The sequence below is a fragment of the Pleurodeles waltl genome, chromosome 9, assembly GCF_031143425.1.
Source record: "Pleurodeles waltl isolate 20211129_DDA chromosome 9, aPleWal1.hap1.20221129, whole genome shotgun sequence".
In the NCBI taxonomy this organism is placed as follows: Eukaryota; Metazoa; Chordata; class Amphibia; order Caudata; family Salamandridae; genus Pleurodeles; species Pleurodeles waltl.
This window is the reverse complement of record NC_090448.1, coordinates 1,175,104,343-1,175,121,742: the sequence shown is the minus strand read 5'-3', so window position 1 is coordinate 1,175,121,742 and position 17,400 is coordinate 1,175,104,343. Positions and strand designations below refer to the sequence as shown.

General features: G+C 47.6%; 1 protein-coding gene across 4 annotated transcripts in view; it reads left to right on the top strand.

The window, feature by feature from the left end:
• The window catches only part of HEATR5A (HEAT repeat containing 5A), a 362,218-nt gene that overhangs the window by 285,076 nt on the left and 59,742 nt on the right, over positions 1-17,400 (top strand). For all 4 annotated transcript variants that reach the window (XM_069209087.1, XM_069209090.1, XM_069209089.1 and 1 more), the window contains exons 30-31: positions 9,257-9,384; positions 13,753-13,900. In XM_069209087.1, coding sequence (XP_069065188.1) covers positions 9,257-9,384; positions 13,753-13,900 — 276 coding nt within the window. The remainder of the gene's footprint in view (positions 1-9,256; positions 9,385-13,752; positions 13,901-17,400) is intronic.

Genomic DNA, 17,400 nt, shown 5'->3' with positions numbered 1-17,400 from the left:
TGCCTGGCGGATTATCACCGCCGGGGCTAAAACGGCGGGAAACCGCCGGCCCCAGCGGTGCGACGTGGTCGTAATAGGGCTGGAAGCACCGCTAGCCTGTTGGCGGTGCTTCCGTCCTATTAGCCCTGGCGGTCCACCTAAGTGTCGATCCTGCATGGTATTGTTTGAAGGGGTGTGCGTGTTTTTGTGTATTTTTAGGTGGTTACTCAGTGTCTGGTCACTAGTGCCCAGCCAGGCTACAGTCTAGTCGCTGGAGCTCGCCAGGCTCTCGGCTGGGGACAGTAGCTGGCTAGGATGTCAGTTTACCATAGATGTCCCTTGACACAGATGGTTAACGAGTAAGAAACTTGTATAATGGTAACAGCCGGGTCAAATACAATATTTTCTGTTGGTGCACACCAGAGAATCTAGAGGCCAGCTTAAAGCCGGGCTGGGCAGTGGAATCTTGACCGTGGCTTTCACTGATGATATTTCTGGCAACACTATACCTCAGTGAATGGTTCCAGTGGGTCAGGGGTCGGCGCAACGTCCTTCTTTGGAAGATTCTCTTCCAGGGGATCCTCATCAATAGTCATAAACATTGAATATTCCCGCCCCTTGTGCGGGGACCCCGGAGCATATATATATAAAATACATACATATCATCATGTGTAAAACAGCAATGCAGGCTATAATCATAAATAGGCTAAAATGCTTTATTTCTATGCAAGTTTTTTTTTTTTTTTTTTTATATTATAAAATCACAATAGATCATAAATATCTACCTAAGCCCCAAAAACTGGACTTAGGAAAGTAAACAGCTGTAAATATCAGAGAAAAATAGAAAAAAACACATTGAAAAACAATGAAGCATTCTTAGCCAATAGGCTGCATGCAGGTTAACACAGGAGAACCATAAAAACTTTGGCACCGTGCCTTTAAGACCCTGAGCACCTCCAGTATCCCACCATGCCTCAGGGGTGAAGGGAAGGTGACAGTTGGTTCACAGTTAGGCCAGTTCTTTTTTCCGGCTTCTTCTGAGAGGATCCTGGAGCATTGAGCTCTCAGTTTTTCTGAGTTTTTTCTTCAGAAAAATTCCTAAAAATAGTGTTTTTCCTGTTTACTCGACAAATAACATCTTTTGTCTGAGTTTGGCAGTCTTTTCTGACAGAAAATGCCATCTCTTTTTGTAAAATGTCCTTCTTGTGGGAAGAAGAAAGCCCAGTCAGACCCACACTCTCTGTGTATTGTCTGCCTGCCACAGAGTCACTGTCCTGACACCTGCAAATATTGTAAGAAGATGTCGAGGAGGACTCTCAAAGACAGAGAGAAAATCAGGCTACATGGGCTTCAGGAGAGGAAAAAGTCAACATCCTCTGCACTTCCCAGACCTACAACAGAAGGAATGGCCAGATCGACGTCGACAGGTAGGATTGTGCCTGTTTGTTCTCCATCGACGTCATCGGCGCCACCGTCTCACCGGCATAGATCGCCGTCGACGGTGACCAGACCGACGTCGAGGGACAAAGCGTCGAAGCATGGACAGCACAGGGGTACATCTCCGTCGACGGCAGGCCGCCGTTCGGCGTCGAGCCATCTCCGGCGCTCCCGTTCGCCGTCGAACATCTCGCCCCTTGGCGTCGAAGGACACGACGCCAAAAACACCACGACGGCATGAACATCCGCCGTCGACCACTCGCCACTCAACGTCGAGACACACGACGGCGAGTAGGTCCAGGTCCCGCGATCGGCGTCAAGACATTCAACGTCGAGGCCTTCGACGTCAAGACCTTCGACGTCGAGAACAGACCAGCCATTGCAACTTTCGACGTCGAGGATGCAATCGACGTCGACACAACCTTCAGCTGTGTCACAGGCAGTAGAGCCAGCGGAAAAAGCTCCCTCACCGGTGGTCTCTATACGGAGTGCATTATCCCATTCTAGAGCGGGCTCATCGGGGCATGTTTCTCCCATCACTCTATCACCTAGATGGTTAGAGAGCCTCAATAGACCGGCAGCATCCCCGGATTCCCAATACTCTAGGATGTATTCTCCTACTGCCTCATTGCCTAGAACGCCATCGCCTACAGCTAGAGCAGGACGGGCTCGTTCTGCTTCTCGTCAGCCGACCACAAGACCTGCACACTCTGCTACAGCTTCTCGTAGCAGGTCTCGTTCCCGAAGGAGAACCAGGTCGCGAACACCACACAGAAGATCACCTTCTTGGTCTTCTTCAGGATCGTCTGTTGGGCGCTACTCCCCCACACTGACAGATTCTCCACCTGCTAGGATCTCACCGGTGGATGATATCACCACTTTTAATGAGGTTCTTTTAAGGGGAGCGCAGAAACTAAATATTGAGGTACCGGAGCCGGCCACCTCATCCTCAGTTATCTTTGAGACCCTACAACACAGATCAGTCTCGAGAAAACTGCTGCCACTAGTACCGGGTTTGCTGCAACCTACTATGGACACCTTTCTGACTCCAGCCACTCTCAAGTCTGCCCCGGCTAGGATTCAAAAGAAGTACAAAGCTCCGGAGCAAGATCCTTTATTCCTGCGGAAGGATCCGCCACCGGACTCTGTTATCTTAGCCGCAGCCAGAAAAACACACTCTGTGGCATCATCTTCCACAGTCCCCCCGGATAAGGAGAGCAGACACCTAGACTCCTTGGGGAGAAAGATGTGCGGTACGGCGGCATCTGCTATGAAGGTCTCCAGCGCCTCAGCACTTCTGGGCAGATATGACCGCTCTCTGTGGGACTCACTCCACAGATTTACAGAAAAGTTGCCCAGGGAAGATAGACAGGACTTCCAAGAAATCTTGCAGGAAGGGGGCCTAGTATCTAACCAGGTCATCAGCGCGGCGGCGGACGGGGCGGATTTGGCTGCGCATGGGTATGCGCACGGAATCTGCGCTAGGAGGTCTTCCTGGCTACGGCTCACGGGTCTGAAACAGGAAGCACAGCAACGCATTTTAAACCTTCCATTCAGCGGGAATTCGTTGTTCGGTACCCACGCGGATGAAGAGATGGCCCGAATGAAAACTGAGGTGGACACTATGAGGGCAGTGGGTCTGGAACGTAAGAAAGACTTCAGGCGGAGGTACAGGCCGTACGACAGACGACCATTCCAGCAGAGGGTTCAAACCCCTCACTGGTCTCAGAGGCCATAACAACGACAGGGACGTCCCCTGTTTCAGGCACGTAGACCCACAAGAGACCGAGGGGCAAGTAGGCCTCAACAGTCTACAGCAAAGACACCAACAAAGCAATGAAGCATTGCTTCCCTCAACACTGTGCACCACTCCGGTGGGGGGGAAGTATTACGCATCATCTTCACGAGTGGCACTCCATCACAAGAGACAAATGAGTGCTCAATATTGTCGAACATGGCTATTCTCTCCTTTTCAAAAAACCTCCGCCACACTTGCCGCCAGCAAGATGTTTTCCTTCTCATCTCAGCCTGCTACGCAAGGAAGTTCTTGCACTCCTACAAAAGAAAGCGGTAGAAAAGGTTCCTCCGGCACAAAAAGGAAAAGGGGTGTACTCCCGTTACTTTCTGGTGGCGAAAAAAGGTCAACAGGGCATCTTCAGGCCAATTCTGGACCTACGGCTCCTGAACAAATACATAAGAAAACAGAAGTTCAGGATGCTAGCCCTTCACCAGATTGTTCCGCAACTGCATCAGGGAGACTGGATGTGCTCCATCGACCTACAGGATGCATATTTTCACATCCCAATAGCATCCAAACATCGGAAATTCTTACGTTTCCAGATAGCGTCACAGCACTACCAATTCAGAGTCCTACCATTCGGCCTGAAGTCTGCACCCGAGTCTTTTCAAAATGTGTAGCAGTGGTAGCGGCACATCTTCGAAGGCAAAAAATATTCGTCTACCCCTACCTGGACGACTGGCTATTGAAGTCTTCCTCTCCGGATCAGGCGAGAAAACATCGAGACATTGTACTAAGAACTTTCGAGTCTCTAGGTCTTCAAATCAACCACAACAAGTCAACCTTGATTCCAACACAAAACCTCCACTACCTGGGAGCTATACTAAACACAGAGCTCCAAAGAGTGTATCCTTCGGAGGAACGACTTTTATCAATCCACAGGAAGTGTCAACAACTATTAACAGCCGATGCACCTACTGCTCGTCAGGTGACATCGCTTCTGGGCTCCATGGCTTCATGCATCTTCATAGTCCCGAATGCCAGGCTACACATGAGGCCCCTTCAGGAGGCATTAGAGAACAGCTGGAGCCAAAAGTCTGGTCGCTGGGAGGACAGAGTACGACTACCAACAGCAGCTTTTCAATCACTACAATGGTGGATGCACAGACCTCACCTGTCGATAGGTTCTCCGTTTCACCAGACAATTCCAGCTGACACTCTGGTAACAGATGCATCTCTTCAGGGTTGGGGTGCTCATCTGGGTTCCTTCCAAGCTCAGGGTCTGTGGTCCGACAAGGAAAAGAACTATCACATAAATCTACTGGAGCTCAGAGCGGTCCATCTGGCTCTCAAATCTTTCTCTCCATTGGTTCAGGGGAAATCTCTCCTAATTCAGACAGACAATACAACCACAATGTATTACCTGAACAAACAGGGGGGAACAAGATCACTACCTCTGTCTCGAGAGTCCCAAACGATATGGCATTGGCTCCTGGCCAGGGGAATGTCTATCACAGCGGTACACCTGCCAGGTCAGCAAAACGTAGAGGCAGATTTCCTGAGCAGACATCTAGAAGACGCGCACGACTGGGTCCTACACGACGAAGTCGTCGAGGACATCTTTGGTCAATGGGGTCGACCCCAGTTGGATCTCTTTGCAGACGAAGCAAACAAGAAATGCCCAGACTTCGCATCCAGGTTCTGCCGTCCGGGATCTCAAGGGAATGCCCTGTTGATCAACTGGTCAGGGATATTTCTCTACGCCTTTCCACCGATTCCCCTCATACCGGCAGTAATCAACAAACTTTACAACTCCAGAACCAGAATGATTCTGATAGCACCACAATGGCCCCGCCAATTCTGGTACACGGATCTACTCAACTTATCGGAAAAACCTCACAGGAGGTTGCCGTGCAGACCGGATCTCCTGAGCAGAATGGAAGGCAGAATCCTACATCCCAACCTTCCCTCTCTGAGCTTGACAGCATGGCTCCTGAATTCCTACAGTATGGGCACCTAGGGCTGTCACAGGAGTGCATGAACATCTTGAAAGAGTCAAAACGACCTTCCACGAGGCGTTCTTACGCTTTTAAGTGGAAGAGATTTTACATCTGGTGCTCTCAACAAGGTATAAATCCCATACGAGCTCAGGAGGATGTCATACTGTCCTATTTGCTTCATCTGGCGAAGTCTGGTCTGCAGGTATCTTCTATTAAGGTTCATTTGTCTGCAATTACAGCGTATCGTAAGTCGCCTTCTCAGGAATCCTTCTTTACGATACCTGTAGTCAAGGATTTTTTAGAAGGCTTGAAAAAGGTTTTTCCTCCCATTCGGAGACCTTCTCCTCCATGGGAACTGAATGTAGTCCTGTCAAAACTTATGGGCCCTCCCTTTGAACCTATCCACAAGGCCTCTTTACAGCACCTTACGTGGAAGACGGCTTTTTTGGTGGCCATTACTTCAGCGAGGAGGGTCAGCGAAATTCAGGCTCTGTCTTGCAGAGAACCGTACACGGTTTTTCACGATAATAGAGTGGTTCTGCGAACTCACCCATCTTTCCTTCCGAAGGTGGTGTCAGAATTCCATATCAATCAGACTATATCTTTACCGACTTTCTTTCCCAATCCGGAGACTCCGGCTGAGAAAGCATTGCATTCTTTAGACTTAAAAAGAGTGCTGAAATTCTATTTGGACAAAACAAAACCGATTAGACATTCTAACCATTTGTTTCTGAATTATGGTCATTTAAGAACAGGAGAGGCAGCGTCTAAACGAACGATATCAAGATGGATTGTGTCTTGTATTGTTAACACTTACCAACTGGCTAATAAGCAATTACTGGCTAGGCCAAAAGCGCATTCCACAAGGGGAAAAGCGGCTACTGCTGCCCTCCTTAACAGTGTACCAATTTCCGAGATTTGTAAGGCTGCTACATGGAAGTCTGTGCATACCTTTACTAAGCATTACTGTTTAGACTCGGATGCAAGAGCGGATGCCCAGGTGGGGCAGGCCTCTCTTAGAAATCTATTTGCATGAATATGTATTCTTTCCTGCACTTCTTTCGGACAGTCCGCAGAGTTTAGGGATGGGCTTGCTAATCTATTCAATGTTTATGACTATTGATGAGGATCCCCTGGAAGAGAAGGATTAGTTACTTACCTGTAAATCCTAGTTCTCTTCCAGGGGTATCCTCATCAAAGTCATAAACAACCCACCCTCCTCCCCGGACTTAAGTCTCCTAGAAGTGCAGGACAGATTATCTTTCTGATCAGTTACACAGATTGTCACCGTAAAAAAGTACTGACCTAACTGTGAACCAACTGTCACCTTCCCTTCACCCCTGAGGCATGGTGGGATACTGGAGGTGCTCAGGGTCTTAAAGGCACGGTGCCAAAGTTTTTATGGTTCTCCTGTGTTAACCTGCATGCAGCCTATTGGCTAAGAATGCTTCATTGTTTTTCAATGTGGTTTTTTCTATTTTTCTCTGATATTTACTGCTGTTTACTTCCCTAAGTCCAGTTTTTGGGGCTTAGGTAGATATTTATGATCTATTGTGATTTTATAATAGCATTTTAGCCTATTTATGATTATAGCCTGCATTGCTGTTTTACACATGATAATATGTATGTATTTTATATATATATGCTCCAGGGTCCCCGCACAAGGGCGGGAATATTCAATGTTTATGACTTTGATGAGGATACCCCTGGAAGAGAACTAGGATTTACAGGTAAGTAACTAATCCGACTGGATTGGTTTCCCTCGGCTATTCGTTAAAATCACACCTTCTAAACAGAATTACTTAACAGTTCTTCCCTGAGCACCAGGACATGTTCATGGTAGCTTAATAAATGGTTTTATCAGTTACTCAGTCGAATGCGATGTCCAGATTTCTCAGGGTCTCCAGGAGTGGATGGCTGGAGTGCTACTTGCGGCTGCAGCGTTAAAGCAGTATAGAAGGGTCGAGAACACAGTAGGCCCAGGCTTCTCGATGCTTTAACCAGTGGAGCTGCTCTTAACCCAGATTGTCTTTACGACTTGTAGGTGGGTCGGCTGGGTTGCTCCTGGGCAGTCTCATTACATGGAGATCTCCTTGACTCTGGTCCCTTTAATCAGCTGGGCTTTGGCTGTTAGTGGATCAAGGTCCAGATGCTCTCCCTGTGGAGTCTTCTCATTGCCTTTTTAGATTTATTGATTTATTATTTAATTGTACGGTCCCTCTGAAGACGACATCCGATTTCACGATTGCCAGCAGTGCCTAAGGATGAAAACAACAAAATAAAAAGACTGAGACGTGACTAGACCCTTTAGCGGTTTAATGGGATCAGAAATTGTAACAATTTCCTAGGTAGTAGACATTGGTTTTGAAAGTCTTCTGTATAAGCAACCCTCGACAGCTGAATACAACATGAACCTTGTTCTCTACTGAACACAGACCGTAGACACTGGGAGTATTGTCCATAAGTAAAGATTGCATTACACCTATTACATACCAATTGACAAACAGTAATTCGCCTTTTTATGTTGTTAGACGGTTTTGAGATGTTATTCAGCGCTTTTCATCTGTATAACTTTTTTTTTTTTAACCATAATTTAAATTTAGATCTATTGTTTTTGTTGGCAGTCCCCAGTGAAAACCTTACAAGATTGACAATTTTAATGAAATAATGAAATTTTGTTACTGAGCTTATTAAAGGGGAGATTTTTCAAAGATCCTACAGTGGCGTATTCAGTATGTGGAAAGCCCAACATCCCCACGTGTGGGCCTGACCGAATGTACAAGTAGATCTGTGGGAAGGCGGACACGTGTGCAGTGATGCTGTACTCTGGCAAAATCATTTTGCGAACATTAACTTCTAAGGATGGCAAGTGAGAGATACATGCAGGGTGTGATTCAAACTTCCTCCAATTGTAATGTTTTAATTGTAGGAGCATTCACAAGCTTCTCCTTTTTTTAATCACTCTTCCTCCTTTCCCAGGTGTTCCTACTCTTAATCTGTCATTGGACTGTCATTTGCTGCAATTCAGCGCTTACCTTCTGTTGGTGACTTGCGGTTGCTTCCTCAGTAGTTGTTTTCCTTTCAACCAGGAGAAACTCATCACAGTGGGAACTAGTTGGGGTAACTGCTCACGGGAGATGAGACCCCACATATGGGGTAAAGCACGTTTAGGGGGCAAAACTTAGGGATCCAGACCATTGCTAAACCTATCACCTCACATAATTTAACTACCACTAGTTCTCAGTCTACGTGACCCTCAGCCACTACATTGGGAATATTAGCTGCGAGCAGAATCTTTGTAGTGACTGCAGAGATGAGCCCTTCAGAATTAACATTTCTTTCTTCACTTCAGTTAATATAGGAGGCCCTGCGCTGCAGACCCCCTCCCGCTCACTGATATTCACCATCTTGACGATATTCGAAGTTTAGAATCTGTGGTATTTCAGATCTTCTGAGGCCCATCAATGTGAATCCTTTTACTTGGGTCTTAGACAGTGTCTGTGGTGTTTAACTCTTGTGCCCTGGGCAATCATTCTTTACTCCAATCGAACATCCAGGTTACTCTTTATGGGTATCTGACTCTCCGGAGTGCCAAATCCCAGCAGTTAAGGCTAACTCTAGCAGATGGTAGAAGTTAGAAACTCAGATAAAATATGACACAGTAAATAACTCTGTGTACTCTCAGTGCTATGTCTCTGTAGAAGTTGGTAAAATCTTAAAAACATAGAGCTTGACGAGAAATGTCTGTGATCAAGATGCATCCCAGGTGCACTTAGAGCATTGCTTTGTATGCTAGGTGCCTGGAGTAGGCATAACACCAGTCCGGTGTGTTGGACATCGGTGGTTGGCGCAGGCGTGCTGTTGTGATCTTTATTTTTTTAGAGCCTGCTGTCTGTGCTCTGCCGGATGTTTGCTCAGAACAAACCTGCTATCCCCCATACCCTGTATGATGATACTTCCAGCAAGCATGTCATTTGTCCTTCTTTTGTATAGTATTGGTCCCAGCTGCAGAAATGCCATCTGACTGTGCTTTGTATTATGTTGGTGTCTGGAAGTGTTTCGTGCATTTCCATGAATTCACATTGTTCGTTGCTGTGTGCAGGCATCAGTGTGGAGTTCCTCTGCTCCCCCCGTTCAGATGCCCCCCGGGAGGATGTCACCGCCTGCCTGCATGCCCTGCAAGTCCTATTGGATATCCCCTGGCCCAGGTCAAGGGTTGGCAGTGACCAGGTAAGAGGCATAGTGACTGTGCAGGCAAGGATGTTGAAGATCCTGAGGTATTTGGATACCTTTTCTTTAACAATAACCATATGCTCCAATGCTAGGTGTTGCCCGCCTAATACACCTGTTTCCCAGATGAGTGAAATGAGAATTATTTTTACATTTGTACAGTAAATAAGACATTTAGGTGATGTAGACAGGCTTGTACTTTTCAGTTTTGTACTTACCACACTGCTAGAATGGTCCAACTACAAGCCTAGGTCAGTGTGATAAGCAAGTAAACATCACATAAAATATTGCTTCTATTGGGGGTTGTTGTATGGACCTGGGGTTTCTTGGAGCACTTCTGGTCTTGACGTGGAGCCTAAACTTTGCATTTCCAGGTTGTCTTTGGTAGGCTTATCATTAATGTTGCCTCCTAGCAATGCACGTGGTCTCAATTCAGACGAGTTAGAACTAACGGCACGTGATGGGGGTATGTGATTGACCCCCGATTTAAGACTAGACATCCATCTCTACACTACCTTTATCTTCACGGGTGATCAAGCAGATATCTTTTAAATAGCTACTGATAGTCAGGGCATTTCTTGTCGTTTTAAGCCTCTAGGCAGCAATCCTTTTTACGGTCACAGAATTATTTCACATGCTTGCTGATTTCCTCTGGGTTTACTAGAATTGCTTGACCTGAAACATCCCAAAATGGAGAGCCTGTCATCTATGGAGCCATTGGATACCCAACTACAATTATTTCCAGAATGTTGGCAGTGAGTGCGGAGGCCTCTGTTTCTAATAAAGTGCCTAGCACTTGCTCCATCTGCTCAAAGGCAGAGTGTGAGAGAGCTTCAGAGTGTGTTTTGCCTTGTCCAGATCTAGTTGAAATGAGGTGTAACTGGACAGATCAGGACTCCCCTATAAACTCTGATGAAACAGCATCTTGAAAGTCCAGAGAGCATACCGTAATGTGGTAGTTTGAGCATGAAAGGTTTTATTGCCCAGCGTGGCTGAAGGCATTCTAAGTCACGTGATGATCTGTAAGAAGCTGCTTTGTATACATGGAAGCAATGTGCATACCAGTCTGAAGTGGACTGAAACTGGGCCTTGAGCAAAGGCAAAAGCCAAAATGTGCAGTGCATTTGTAGACGGCAACAAAATATAGCATAGATAAACAACTTACTCATCTTTAGTAACACTTCTGTTAGTGGATACTTTACCTGCAGTCCCTTACCTTAGAATATTCTGCAGTTGCCAGAGAGGATCTGGAGATTTTTGTTCCAGTGCTCCCATGCCCTGGCTCCATATTGCCTCAGAAGTGATGGAACAGAGCCACATATAAGCTCCACCCCTGTGCACTGGCAGCTTTGTATCTTTCCCTTTACTTGTCCTCAAATGTGGAACGGGAACAATTGCTGGAATAGTTGTGCTGAATATTAGTTTGGGACCATTTTAGATGGTAAAAAGATGCCACTCCACAGCAGGAAGTGGGAGGGAAGTGAGAAATCTACTGTTGGGGTATCCACCAGAAAGAGCATTACCAAAGGTAAATACATTCTTCTTTGGAAAGATACTTCTGACAGCAGATTCTTCGCCTTAGAATAGGTAACAAAGCCATACCTCCACAAGGGTCTGTGCAGTGAACTCATACAAAATGTCTGGCAGAGCCAAGCATCCTTCCTGCCGGACCTAGATGTCAGCGCAGTAGTGCTTCGGGAACCTATGTTCGAGTGCCTAGGCTGTAGCCTGGCAGATGTTGAGGCAGGCACCACTCACACTGTTGCTGTTGGATCCGCCTTGGCCCCGGTTGAATGGGCTCTCAGAACTTAGCTTACCTTTTTGACTGGTGCATGGCTCATCTTAATGCAGAGCTCTATCCTCCTCACTACGGACCTCTTCTACACTTTTATTGACTCCTGATAACCCCACAAAAAGTTGATTGTCTGCTTGATGTCACTTGATGCGATCTGTGTAAAAGCTTAGTCATTTTGAGGTCTGAAAAATGAAGCCTTTCCTTCTCTTTCGAAGGGTATCAAAGAACACTCAGTGTGATAGATTGATCAATGTGCAAGGGAGTCATGACTTGTGGTAGAAAGACCACCCCATTGTTCAGCACCGATATGTACAGAAACAAATGTGTAGGGCGGCAATTCACCGGATAGTGCATGCAGTTCAGTTGTGCGACAAGCTGGTGTGATTGCAATGAGGAAGACAGGCTTCAAGATCAGGAGACACAGAGAGAGCACCTTTCCATAGGCTCGAACGGTGTACACATGAGGAATGTCAAGAACAGCTTGGAAGGGAACATGTATGTCAAAACGTGAATACATCGCAGGTCATGTGAACAAGGACGGTTAGTCCTGAGAGTGAATGCTGGAATTGCAAAATAAAATGTAGTACAGTTGTAGGGTGCCCCTAAAGCCCCTGGGGTTCACGATTTGGAGAACGGCATGGATTGGTGCCAACAGGCAGGGAAAGTGATATACCAAAGCAGGGGTTGCCCACAGAAATGGGAAACGGTGTGGGATAGCTAGAACACATACCACGGACAGTGATATGTACCCCCCACATACTACAAGGGAGACCACGATTAGTGCACATGACGAACTGGGGTAAAGTAACACATTTATGCCGTCAACTACAATATTTACCAGAGTTGTAAACTATCTTCCTATGTATAATAGCATTGTGCCTCTCTCCTTTGCTCAATGAATGTACCTTGGTTTGTTGTATTCTGAAAACCAAAATCTTTTAAAAAACAAAAAGGACGGTTAGTCCTGTAAATGTAGAAAAGTGAAAGGGCTGGCAAAGAGCCTTTCACAATGCCCACTGCAAGGCCTTGCTGGGCTAAAGACCAAGCAAACAAAAAGATGTCTGACTGCTTTGCAAGTTAAGGTTCGATGTCTTGGGATCTCATCAGTTTACAAATCTCTCGCAGCATAAATGGTTACGTGTAGAGGCGCCTAGTGGCATGGATGACCTCTACTACTTCAGGCAGGAAAATTGAACGCAATCTAGTGCAACCGCTCAGTCTTAATGCATGGAGGAGTAAACTACATAGACTGGTGGAGGACCCTGTCTTGTTACTGAAAGACATGGTCCTTCCATGGTGAAAGCCTGATCGGAGGACAGATGCTCATGCTCAAGTACCATGTTCTTCTGACCCCAGTTCACGGCCACCAGGATAATTTGGATGCGGTTGTTCGTGATCTTCTTCTGATTGACATAGATTGGGGATCTAACGTGAACGTTGGCACCGGATCATTTACTGGCACCGGTGATGTCCGTACTGGCATCAGGACCTCGGAAACTGGTTTGGATCCCTGAGCCAGAGTGGAAGTTTGTACCTGGATTGGTATTGGCCTGACAATAGGTCTTCAGGGGACAGACTGAGATGGGGAGGGACCCGCTGGCAGCAACCCTTCGAGAGGCTCCTGCAGTTCCGTGGGACCGAAGGTGTGCCAGAGGGAGGATGAAGCGCACTAAGAATTTTCATCATGGCTTCTTTGAAGTCCTTGTTCAACTGCAAGTTCGATGATGGTCCAGGGAACTGGGAGCCCATCTTGCCCAGCCGAAGAAACAAATCAGAGACCGGTGACCTTGATGGAGTGCGACTTATATCTTGACGCCCTTGCACCTTCCCTTTGCAGTCAAAGTGGCAGGATGGAGACGATTCCTGCTTCACTTTTTTTTATTCTTGCATCTGGACTTGGACATCAACTTACTGGAGGACTTAAAGTGGAAATGGGACATTTGCGGAAACGGCTCAGTGACTGAGACTGAGTACTGGCCAGTGATTTGGAGTAGATTCTACGTTAAGGCTGAAACTTCTTGTGTTTGGCTACATACTACTTAAGCTCCCAGTTTCAAATTGCCTTCGGGTGCATAGGGTGGCACTTTTCACACAACTTGGAGTAATGTCCCAGGGCCAGGTGCCAAAGCCACACCTCATGCAGGTCCTTGACTGACATCTGCTTTCTACAGTATAGCACAACTTCAGTCAGCTTCAGTGGCGATATTCTTCCCTGCACACTGAGAAAAGCTTTGGAAGTAGTCCGAAAACCAATCAGTTCGGCAGCAGAGCTCCTAATCCACATTTGGAAGGAATGGCACGACAGGAACTGAAGTCAGCACCCTGGTGTGGTGCTTATATACAGCTGCCCTCCATCACCTCTGGGCGGAATGGAGCTAGTGTGGAACAGCATGATGACACCGCACCTAGCAGGACAGTAGAGCACTGCGTCATGGTTTGTTCTGAGGTTTTGATTTTCATTTAATGTTTTCATATGTGTGTGTTTTGCTGATAAGTGGAGCTGTAAGGTTGGTGTCTGGTCTGTGATTTGCATGTCCCTAGATTTGTCTGAGTTACATGTCTTCCCTTTCCAGAACCTGGCCATTGAACTACTGAATGTGCTGCACAGACTTCTCCTGACCCGCGAATACCCAGATATCCAGCTCGCTGCCCTGGAAGTAGCTCAGCAGGTGCTGGGAGCCACTCAGGAGCATGTGAAGGAGCGACGCAGGAGTGCCGAAGGTTGGGAGTTTGAGAACCTCTTTGAGGGAAGGGGTGCTATCTACTGTGTGAGGAAACACTTCCCTGTGAAAAAGTGGGCTCTTATAAGTAAGGAGATGAATCGATAACACAAGTGGGGGATAGAAACAGTTTAAGTATGTAGGAGGCTGGCTCAGTTTATGGTGTACACCTATGGTGTGGCACCCTATACTGAGTCCAGGCAACCCTTAGTGATAGTGAATAGGTGTCCAGGTAGCTGAAGCTCTCTAGGGGTAGCTGAGATGAGCAGCTAAAGCTTATCCAGGTGAAATGTAAAGCACTTGCAATACCACGGTAGTCAGACTGTAACTCACTTACAAGAAAGAACCACACAAGTGTTGCAAAAATAATGGATACTTTATTACAGCACTAGTACTAAACTGGCATTGGTATATCTCCCTTTAGAGATATTACATAGAATTACACACGGAAAATAACCAGCAAGAATAACATAGAACTATACGGGGCCTTAGGGGAGGGCCAAACCATATAATAAAAAAAAGGAATGTGAATGTGTGGTGGCTAGTTAGAAACACCAGAGGTAAGTACAGGCTAACACAGAAAGCAGTGGTTTGAGTTTGTGGAATTCAGGACCCCCCCCAGTGGATCCAGAGGAAACCAGCATGCAAAAGTATGGATTGAGAGTGCTCCTACCCCAGAACAACCAGAAGTCAGGACTACCTACCCCAGGGACCGAGATGCAGATGGGAGAAGGGACTCTCTCTGAAGACTGTGGTTGCCTCAGATTGTCCAGCTTCTGTCACGACCTGTGGACCAGGCCGGTGGAACCCAGGGATGGATTTTGGACGTGGAGGACCTGCAAAGGAAGGGTACAGAGTCCAACACCCATGGAGGTACCCAGGTGGTGCAGGTGGCAATGCCCACCCTCCTGAAGATGAAGTTCCTGCAAGACGGTGGAAGAAGTAATCCAGCTGCGGGATCCAGGAGCTGTTGGAGATCCCAGGAGGCGGCTCCGAGCTGTACCTCGTCGGTCTCCGGATTGCAGGAGGGTCAGTGACTTGCCAGGTCACCATCAAGCATTGGCAAATGCAAACAGGAGCAGAGGAGGAGTTTGCAGAGATATGGGGGACCAGCAAGGTACAGGCAACTCTGCCCAGGAGGGGTAGTCAGAGCTGGCCCTCAGCACACAGGAAGGCCAACAGAAGTCGATGGAGCCCCCATGAGTGACCCACAGGTGCCAGACACAGGGAGTCACAAGGACGCCTTACTGTCCGAGGTCGCTGGAATTGCAGGGCAGGAGATGATCTTTGGTTTGCAGAGTGCTGGGGGCCAGAGCTTCTTGGATCCTGAAGATATCCCAGAGGAGGAGCCAACAAACCTTGGCAAGTGCAACAGTGGCAGTGCATTTGGGTGTCAGTCCAGTGGCCGAGCAAGGGCCTACAGACTCCCAACTTGGATAGAAGACAGGCAGGATGCAGAGGAGGCCCCAGACTCGCCACCTGTGAAGCAGGCTCTTCGCAAGTGCTGAGGCAGCAGACCCCCACCAACCAGTCAACAATGCCTTGAGGTGCTTGCAGATGCAGGAGTGACTCCAAGGGAGATTCCTTCGTGCTTCCTGGTGCAAACAGTGGTCCTTGTGACCCTGAGGGATGCACAGACTTGGATGTTGTAGAATTCTGTCAGGATCCGGAGAAACAATGTTGCATTGGGAGCTTTCCCACCAGAAGCAGACATGTTTTGGTTCCAAAGCAGAGCAGCAGTGGTTCCAGAGGCAGAGGATGTCTTGCAGAGAGTCCCTTGTAGAGTCTTGCTTTACGAATCTGAGGACCCCTTAAATAACTCTAAAAAGGGGTTGGTCTGCCTGCAGTGACCCACTTAGAGGGGGTCACAGACATTTCGTACCTGGCTTAACCAACCAGATGCTCCCAGGGGCCTCTGCACATCTTATTGTCAAGATAGTAGAATCAAGTGGCCACCTGGCAGAGCTTGCGGCACCTCCCTAGGGGAGCAGCTGGACAGAGGGGTGGCCACTCCCTGTCCTTTTTATAGTTTTGCACCCAAGCGGGAACCTGGGGTTCCTGAACTAGTGAAAACCAGATTATGCAAGAAGGGCTCCAAATGTTCCTTCAGAGGCCACCCCATCCCATACCTTAGACACCTTATACACAGGGAGAGGAAATTCTTTGTTCTGCTCCTCTGGCCTGAGCCTGGCTCTCCAGCAGGAGGGCTGAACAGTGTCTGGGGTCAGCAGCAGCCCAGGCTGACAGCTGGACTCGTAAGGCTGCATAGGCAGAACTGGGGACCCCTGGACAACCCCCCAGAGTACATGGAATAGTTGTAGTTGCATTATTTCAACATGTTTGATTCCAAACATGCCTAGGTTTGGAGTAGCCATTATGTAGTTACACCTTGAGATGGGTTATCTGCACTTAAAGTCCAGGAATTGGCCTGGAATCTGTGGGGGTATTCTGCTCTTGCAGGGGTACCCTCACACTTAAAGTTATGCATTCCGCCTTTGGGCTGATTGGCCTACCAGAGCGGTGACTTATAATGTGTAAGTGCAGTGGTTAGGTTGGGCAGTATAAGGGTGCATGCACCCTTCCACACAGGCTGCAATTGCAGGCCTGCAGTCAAGAGTTTTCATGGGCTCCTATGGGTACCTAGGAACCATATACTAGGGTCTTACATGGGTACAACAGTATGCCAATTGTGGGTGTGAAAAGTAACAAACAACTAAATTTAGGGGAGAGAGCACTGTCACTGGGGACCTGGTTAACAGGATTCCAGTGAACTGCAGTCCAAGCCCACTGACTGTTTTGCAAGAGAAGAGTTTCCCAGGAAGGACATCTGGCCTACGTTCAGTCACTCATAAACAACACAGCACTGAGATGAACACTGGAGTGGATTGGATGACACATACCGTTCCTAAATCGCATTATGAAACACCCCCATTGTCCAGTGCGAGACTTGCCACGACCAGGCTGTTCTATGGCAGTAGGGGTTGCCACTGGAGGGGAAAGTGGTGTTCTGACGACATAGAGGTTGCACATTGGATGTCATAGGGACTGCCCAGTGAAGGAGAAAGGCTCATCTTGGGCACAGTGTTTGTGCAGTGGCAGAGGGGATGCTGGGTTATGCACATAGAGAGATTGGGCTAAGCTCCATGCGTAAATTCCGACCAGTGGAGGAGGAGGGGTTGCCTGGTCGGTAGTGTGGAACAAAGGCTGCCTCTTGGGAGGGGAAGCTGGCCAGTCTCACATCAATGACAGGAAGCGGTTGCCCATCTTTGACGTGGTCCTCCCTTAGGCAGCTGATCTACTTATATTACATACATTCTACCGGTCATAAGAGCTGTGTGTCCTAGAGATCTTGCTAGTGGCAACAGCAGGTTACAACGCCTGCATCGCTGAATGATGGACAAAACATCCCCACACATCTGCCCGTCTTCATGCTTTTCAGCTCAAATTTAGCTTTCTCATTCTTCTTCCTTCTCTTAAGCTTCTCCCTCTTATGTTCTTCAC